We start from the raw sequence: 9262 nt of genomic DNA, 5'->3' as shown, positions 1-9262 counted from the left end.
TCTGCATAAAGCATTACGAGGGACGTACCAGTGTGTGGATTCTTCGACGAGAATGAGCATTGTCGCTCCTACTCTGTAGGAATCAGCATGGGTTCCGAACAAGACGATCGTGTGAAACCCAGCTCGCGCTATCCGTCCACGAGACTCAGAGGGCCATTGACACGGGTTCCCAGGTAGATGCCGTGTTTCTTGACTTCCGCAAGGCGTTCGATACAGTTCCCCACAGTCGTTTAATGAACAAAGTAAGAGCATATGGAGTATCAGACCAATTGTGTGATTGGATTCAAGAGTTCCTAGATAACAGAAAGCAGCATGTAATTCTCAATGGAGAGAAGTCTTCCGAAGTAAGAGTGATTTCAGGTGTGCCGCAGGGGAGTGTCGTAGGACCGTTGCTATTCACAATATCCATAAATGACCTTGTGGGTAACATAGGAACTTCACTGAGGCTTCTTGCGGATGATGCTGTAGTATATCGAGAGGTTATAAGAATGGAAAATTGTACTGAAATGCAGGAGGATCTGCAACGAATTGACGCTTGGTGCAGGGAATGGCAATTGAATCTCAATGCAGATAGGTGTAATGTGCTACGAATACATAGAAAGGAAGATCCTTTATCATTTAGCTACAATATAGCAGGTCAGCAACTGGAAGCAGTTAATGCCATAAACTATCTGGGAGTAGGCATTAGGAGTGATTTAAAATGGAGTGATCATATAGCCGGCCGAAGTGGCCGTGCGGTTAAAGGCGCTGCAGCCTGGAACCGCAAGACCGCTACGGTCGCAGGTTCGAATCCTGCCTCGCGCATGGATGTTTGTGATGTCCTTAGGTTAGTTAGGTTTAACTAGTTCTAAGTTCTAGGGGACTAATGACCTCAGCAGTTGAGTCTCATAGTGCTCAGAGCCATTTGAACCATTTTTTGGAGTGATCATATAAAGATGATCGTCGGTAAAGCAGATGCCAGACTGAGATTCATTGGAAGAATTCTAAGGAAATGCAATCCGAAAACAAAGGAAGTAGGTTACAGTTGTTCGCCCACTGCTTGAATATTGCTCACCAGCATGGGATCCGTACCAGATAGGTTGATAGAAGAGATAGAGAAGATCCGACGGAGAGCAGCGCGCTTCGTTACAGGATCATTTAGTAATCGCGAAAGCGTTACGGAGATGATAGATAAACTCCAGTGGAAGACTCTGCAGAAGAGACGCTCAGTAGCTCGGTACGGGCTTTTGTTGAAGTTTCGAGAACATACCTTCACCGAGGAGTCAAGCAGAATATTTCTCCCTCCTACGTATATCTCGCGAAGAGACCATGAGGATAAAATCAGAGAGATTAAAGCCCACACAGAGGCATACCGACAATCCTTCTTTCCACGAACTATACGAGACTGGAATAGAAGGGAGAAGCGATAGGGGTACTCAAAGTACCCTCCGCCACACACTGTCAGGTGGCTTGCAGATTATGGATGTAGATGTAGATGTAGATATTGCATCTGTCATCACCATACGCGTCCGGCACTGGGAGTGATGGTATGGGGTGCGATTGGGTACATGACATAATCATAGTAGGCACAGCTGGAAATTTGGACTGTTGACCGTACATTTGTAGGTCTACATCAAGCTCAGCAAGACAATGCAAGACCGCATGTTCCCACTGCTGAGATATAGAGGGTGTTCGACTGTTGCTCTAGTCAGCAAGTTGTCTACATCTCTAACACACTGATAACAGTAACTCGTCGACTGTTGAGAGACTGGCACGCAAACATTCACCAGCCACTTTATTTGATGACCCCTGGGATGGAGTTGAAGCAGCACAGTATGACAAACCCCATCCGAGATCAGCACTACGCGACGTCTGATCCAGAGAGAGCCGCTGCTGCTGTCAGAGGCCGCAGCTCTGGGTACTAAATTTCCCACTGTGCATGCCCCAATGTCGTCCGCCTCCATAGCTGAGTGGTCAGTGTGGATGGCTGCCATGCGGAGGACGCGGGTTCGATTCCTGGTACTTCCAAGAATTTTTCCTTGACGGGAAGACTGGTGCGGGTTACAGTCAAGCTCGTGATGCCGATTGGAGAGCTGCTTGAGTGAGAATTAGCGGTTTCACAGTCTGGGAACATCTAATCTACATCTACATAGGTACTCCGCTAACCACCGTACGGTGCGTGGCGGAGGGTACCTTGTACCACTACTAGTCATTTCCTTTCCTGTTCCACTTGCAAATAGAGCGAGGGAAAAATGACTGCCTATATGCCTTTATATGAACCATAATTTCTCGTATCTTGGTAGTCCTTACGCGCAGTGTATGTTGGTGGCGGTAGAATCGTTTGGCAGTCAGCTTCAAATGCCATTCCTCTAAATTTTCTCAACAGTGTTTCTCGGAAAGAACGTCGGCTTCCCTCCATGGATTCCCAGTTGAGTTTCCGAAGCATCTCCGTAACACTTACATGTTGTTGCAACCTATCGGTAACAAAGCTACCAGCCCTACTCTGAATCACTTCGATGTCTTCCTTCAAACTGACCTGGTACGGACCGCAAACAGTTGAGCAGTACTCAAGAACAGATCGCACCAGCGTCCTATATCCGGTTTCCTCTACAGGTGAACCACACTTCTCCCAATTAACGGAACTCGACCATTCGCCTTCTCTACCACAGTTCTCACATGCTTCTCATATCGCCTTGCAACGCTATATCACCCTCCATACAGCCTCTGCGGCCGGCCGAAGTGGCCGAGCGGTTCTAGGCGCTTCAGTCAGAAACCGCGCGACCGCTACGGTCGCAGACCGAGCGAGGTGGCGCAGTGGTTAGACGCTGGACTCGCAATCGGGAGGACGACGGTTCAATACCGCGTCCGGCCATCCTGATTTAGGTTTTCCCGTGATTTCCCTAAATAGCTCCAGGCAAATGCCGGGATGGTTCCTTTGAAAGGGCACGGCCGACTTCCTTCCCCATCCTTCCCTAATCCGAGGAGACCGATGACCTCATTGTCTGGTCTCCTTCTCCAAAGAACCCAACCCCCAACCCCGCTACAGTCGCCAGTTCGAATCCTGCCTCGGGCATGGATGTGTGTGATGTCCTTAGATTAGTTAGGTTTAAGTAGGTCTAAAAGTAGGGGACTGATGACCTCAGATGTTAAGCCCCACAGTGATCAGAGCCATTTGAACCACAGCCTCTGCGTTACGTCAAATGGCAGAGGGGCAGAGGATTGCACAGTCGCCGGTCCACATACCTTGTGCCCCGAGGACCTGGTTCAAAGTTGATGACGTATCGTTCCTGCTATACTGTACACCTTCACACGTAATATGTTATTTGCTATATCGTTCTTGCTGCAGTTTTAATAGCTGACAGTTTGTGCACTCCACACTGAGTTACAGGTCTACTACAACACTCGAAGTATCTGTTTGATACTCGCCAATATACACTCCTGGAAACTGAAATAAGAACACCGTGAATTCATTGTCCCAGGAAGGGGAAACTTTATTGACACATTCCTGGGGTCAGATACATCACATGATCATACTGACAGAACCACAGGCACATAGACACAGGCAACAGAGCATGCACAATGTCGGCACTAGTACAGTGTATATCCACCTTTCGCAGCAATGCAGGCTGCTATTCTCCCATGGAGACAATCGTAGAGATGCTGGATGTAGTCCTGTGGAACGGCTTGCCATGCCATTTCCCACTGGCGCCTCAGTTGGACCAGCGTTCGTGCTGGACGTGCAGACCGCGTGAGACGACGCTTCATCCAGTCCCAAACATGCTCAATGGGGGACAGATCCGGAGATCTTGCTGGCCAGGGTAGTTGACTTACACCTTCTGGAGCACGTTGGGTGGCACGGGATACATGCGGACGTGCATTGTCCTGTTGGAACAGCAAGTTCCCTTGCCGGTCTAGGAATGGTAGAACGATGAGTTCGATGACGGTTTGGATGTACCGTGCACTATTCAGTGTCCCTTCGACGATCACCATTGGTGTACAGCCAGTGTAGGAGATCGCTCCCCACACCATGATGCCGGGTGTTGGCCCTGTGTGCCTCGGTCATATGCAGTCCTGATTGTGGCGCTTACCTGCACGGCGCCAAACACGCATACGACCATCATTGGCACCAAGGCAGAAGCGACTCTCATCGCTGAAGACGACACGTCTCCATTCGTCCCTCCATTCATGCCTGTCGCGACACCACTGGAGGCGGGCTGCACGATGTTGGGGCGTGAGCGGAAGACGGCCTAACGGTGTGCGGGACCGTAGCCCAGCTTCATGGAGACGGTTGCGAATGGTCCTCGCCGATACCCCAGGAGCAACAGTGTCCCTAATTTGCTGGGAAGTGGCGGTGCGGTCCCCTACGGCACTGCGTAGGATCCTACGGTCTTGGCGTGCATCCGTGCGTCGCTGCGGTCCGGTCCCAAGTCGACGAGCACGTGCACCTTCCGCCGACCACTGGCGACAACATCGATGTACTGTGGAGACCTCACGCCCCACGTGTTGAGCAATTCGGCGGTACGTCCACCCGGCCTCCCGCATGCTCACTATACGCCCTCGCTCAAAGTCCGTCAACTGCACATACGGTTCACGTCCACGCTGTCGCGGCATGCTACCAGTGTTAAAGACTGCGATGGAGCTCCGTATGCCACAGCAAACTGGCTGACACTGACGGCGGCGGTGCACAAATGCTGCGCAGCTAGCGCCATTCGACGGCCAAAACCGCGGTTCCTGGTGTGTCCGCTGTGCCGTGCGTGTGATCATTGCTTGTACAGCCCTCTCGCAGTGTCCGGAGCAAGTATGGTGGGTCTGACACACCGGTGTCAATGTGTTCTTTTTTCCATTTCCAGGAGTGTATTTCATAGCTCGCACGTTTTCTTGCTCAAATGGGTGACGAAAAACTGAAAGTCGCCATCTTGCTGACTGAACAGCTTCAATGGGTAATTCCTTGCATTGGGAATAGAATTAGGGCTGTTCATATTTTTAAAAATACGATATATCGATATTTAAGGGAACATCATTATCGGTGCTCTATATATCGAGAAGAAGTATCGGCATATCGATATATCGAAGGACAAAATATCGATGCACCTACATGTAAAAATATGGGCTACACATTGTAAATACACTGCCAGTTTTAGAGATGTATATTTAAGTACTGATTTATTATTAGATATTCTGTACACAACAAGCTAGCAGGCTGCCAGTCCCCCTTAGAGAAAGAATTGAAATGAAAACGATGCACGTTCATACTTGGTGATAACAACTTGGCTAACAACGGTTAACTGCATGTAAGTGGTACAATAAAAGATGTCCGATAGGTCCGTCGCTCGGTTTAGTCACATATCTGATTTGTCCAGAACACTTCATGTCGACTTTCCTGTTTGTGGTGTGCGTACTGTAAGACCTTCGGTACACACGCCATCAGATTATTTGACTTGTCGCTCTAGCGAAGTAGGCGAATGTCAGCAATATGTCTCGTGGTCTTATCGTGGCGTGTTTATCTTCTGCCGTTAGGTCAGACGATAGAAATGCCACTTGCACGCTTGGAGTAGCAGATTGGCGGTGACCAACTTTAAACAGAACTTGATCAATTTTCACACACATTTATTAAAATAATAACAATCATAAAAATAACTTAAATTGGTTCTGGATGCTATTTACAATTAACAATCTGTAGCTTCTTTGGTCTTGGTACGTTAATCTTATTCTCACATATCTCTGATAATTGACAAAAGTGTCTATACATTTATCTTCATGGTTATGTACAGGAATATGACAATCTTATTAGGCGCAGACTGAAACTTGATTACAGACTAATGCAGACTGACTAATCGGAGGTCTGTACACTCGATATAATACCTCGCGCGTTCATGTATCGCTGCGCGAGTGTGATCCGCTAGGAGAAAAGGTTCTACGTTAGCAGCAATCTCATTGGCTGCGTTACATATTAATACGCGGATCGGCGGAAGGAGAATTTGGTCTGTCTCTTAGGTAGTGCCATCTCGTAGTGCAGAGACGGACGAGCGCTGCGCCTGCGCTGTTGTGCTTAGCAGGGCGCGCTCTAGTGGGAAAGTTGTGTACGCGCTGACTACGCGGAACTATGTACACAACACTGTTTTTTGATTTCTGCAAACGCCAGCGACTTAGCAATTGTATTGTAAAATTGTGTGGTGACGCTAAACTGTGCAATTTCTTTTGGTAGCACAAAGCGCCAGTTACGGCAGCAATTTCGATCATGCGTCTCGACTCACAACAAAGACCAATGTTGTCATTTAGATTTCTGTTCCTCATTTTCAGCAACTGTTTTTGAAGAACGAAGATGTGTGCAAACACCACATTAGTTGCGTTAAAAACTGTTTTTTAAGGCAACTGATGTGCTGTTTCTTCACATCAAAAATCTTGTTATTCCATTCACAACGCCAGCCCCCAGCGGAATCGAACTTCTCCTTTGTGCCCCTTGTACTTGCTTTCACACAGATAAAGTGAGAGATTGGACGTGATGAAGGGTGAAACAGTGCTAAGACTCCTTCACAGGGTGAAAGTAAAATAATGTTCTACTACAGTTTCAAGTAAACACTTTCAAATATTTACCGGAAATTGCGAAAGAAATATAGTATAGAATAAAAATATTAATATTCGATATTACCATTTCGATATCGATATATTCGGAGTTTGAACGGAATGGACAGTGTCTTGAAAGGAGGATATAAGATGAACATCAACAAAAGCAAAACGAGGGTAATGGAATGTAGTCGAATTAAGTCAGGTGATGCTGAGAGAATTAGATTAGGAAATGAGACACTGAAAGTAGTAAAGGAGTTTTGCTATTTGTGGAGCAAAATAACTGATGATGGTCGAAGTAGAGAGGATATAAAATGGAGACTCGCAATGGCAAAAGGAAAGCGTTTCTGAAGAAGAGAAATTTGTTAACATCGAGTACAGATTTAAGTGTCAGGAAGTCTTTTCTGAAAGTATTTGTATAGAGTGTAGCCATGTGTGGAAGTGAAACATGGACGATAACTAGTTTGAACAAGAAGAGAATAGAAGCTTTCGAAATGTGGTGCTACAGAAGAATGCTGAAGATTAGATGGGAAGATCACATAACTAATGAGGAGGTATTGAATAGAGGAGTTTGTGGCACAACTTGACTACATCTACATCTACATTTATACTCCGCAAGCCACCCAACGGTGTGTGGCGGAGGGCACTTTACGTGCCACTGTCATTATCTCCCTTTCCTGTTCCAGTCGCGTATGGTTCGCGGGAAGAACGACTGTCTGAAAGCCTCCGTGCGCGCTCTAATCTCTCTAATTTTACATTCGTGATCTCCTCGGGAGGTATAAGTAGGGGGAAGCAATATATTCGATACCTCATCCAGAAACGCACCCTCTCGAAACCTGGACAGCAAGCTACACCGCGATGCAGAGCGCCTCTCTTGCAGAGTCTGCCACTTGAGTTTGTTAAACATCTCCGTAACGCTATCACGGTTACCAAATAACCCTGTGACGAAACGCGCCGCTCTTCTTTGGATCTTCTCTATCTCCTCCGTCAACCCGATCTGGTACGGATCCCACACTGATGAGCAATACTCAAGTATAGGTCGAACGAGTGTTTTGTAAGCCACCTCCTTTGTTGATGGACTACAGTTTCTAAGGACTCTCCCAATGAATCTCAACCTGGTACCCGCCTTACCAACAATTAATTTTATATGATCATTCCACTTCAAATCGTTCCGCACGCATACTCCCAGATATTTTACAGAAGTAACTGCTACCAGTGTTTGTTCCGCTATCATATAATCATACAATAAAGGATCCTTCTTTCTATGTATTCGCAATACATTACATTTGTCTATGTTAAGGGTCAGTTGCCACTCCCTGCACCAAGTGCCTATCCGCTGCAGATCTTCCTGCATTTCGCTACAATTTTCTAATGCTGCAACTTCTCTGTATACTACAGCATCATCCGCGAAAAGCCGCACGGAACTTCCGACACTATCTACTAGGTCATTTATATATATTGTGAAAAGCAATGGTCCCATAACACTCCCCTGTGGCACGCCAGAGGTTACTTTAACGTCTGTAGATGTCTCTCCATTGAGAACAACATGCTGTGTTCTGTTTGCTAAAAACTCTTCAATCCAGCCACACAGCTGGTCTGATATTCCGTAGGCTCTTACTTTGTTTATCAGGCGACAGTGCGGAACTGTATCGAACGCTTTCCGGAAGTCAAGGAAAATGGCATCTACCTGGGAAGAAGGGATCGGTTGGTAGTACATGTTCTGAGACGTCAAGGGATCACCAATTTAGTATTGGAGGGCAGCGTGGAGGGTGAAAATCGTAGAGGGAGACCGAGAGATAAATATACTTCAGAAGGATGTAGGTTGCAATAGGTACTGGGAGATGAAGAAGCTTGCACAGGATAGAGTAGCATGGAGACCCGCATCAAACCAGTCTCAGGACTGAAGACCTCAACAACAACAACAACAACAACATATTCGGAGTAAGTGACGTAAATATCAATATTTCCTGGTACAGGTATCGATGTATAAATATGTCGTGATTGTATCATGAATCCTAAAACGAACGAGGAAGCAGCTGACCTTGACTGGTGAACTGGAATTCGGCACGGGAGGAAAAGATTTCTGCGCCGTAGAGAGAGAGAGAGAGAGAGAGAGAGAGAGAGAGTGCAAGAAGTGCGCCGTTCGCGGTTTCGTGTTTGGACCGCGGCGTCAGGTATGCGGCTGGGAATGCGGCGCTGGCGGACGGCGCATATTTTTAGTGGGGGTTGCAGCAAGCTGGCCCGCTGCCGGACCGGCCGCATCGCGGATATGAGGCGTGAGGACGAGGTGGCTGGCCTGAGATACGCCATACATCTCCGTCGTGGCACTCCGCCTCGCTTGTTGCGCGTTAATTTCTCCCGCTCCAGATTAGTCCTTTCATAAGAGACACGCATAAATATACAGGAGTACATCTTCTGATACTAAAAATAAAATTTTCGCAAGTACCGTGCCCACTACACAGGGTGAAGCAAGTATCACAAACCACCCAGCATATATCCAAGATACAACAACACACAGCTGGAAAATAACGACATTTACTCTGCTGGCCATTAAAATTGCTACATCAAGAAGAAATGCAGATGATAAACGAGTATTCATTGGACAAATATATTATACTAGAACTGACACGTGATTACATTTTCACGCAATTTTGGTGCATAGATCATGAGAAATCAGTACCCAGAACAACCACACCTGGCCGTAATAACGGCCTTGATA

At 47.0% G+C, this 9262-nt stretch overlaps 1 protein-coding gene across 1 annotated transcript in view; it reads left to right on the top strand.

Moving 5' to 3' along the window:
* The first annotated feature begins 8719 nt into the window (after positions 1-8719).
* Positions 8720-9262, top strand: part of LOC126106214 (mucin-5AC-like) — a 100135-nt gene continuing 99592 nt past the window's right edge. Inside the window, exon 1 of the mRNA XM_049912445.1 lies at positions 8720-8830. Within this exon, the coding sequence (XP_049768402.1) occupies positions 8720-8830 (111 nt within the window). The remainder of the gene's footprint in view (positions 8831-9262) is intronic.

This window comes from Schistocerca cancellata, chromosome 10 (assembly GCF_023864275.1).
Source record: "Schistocerca cancellata isolate TAMUIC-IGC-003103 chromosome 10, iqSchCanc2.1, whole genome shotgun sequence".
NCBI lineage: Eukaryota > Metazoa > Arthropoda > Insecta > Orthoptera > Acrididae > Schistocerca > Schistocerca cancellata.
This window is presented reverse-complemented; position numbering and strand designations above follow the sequence as displayed.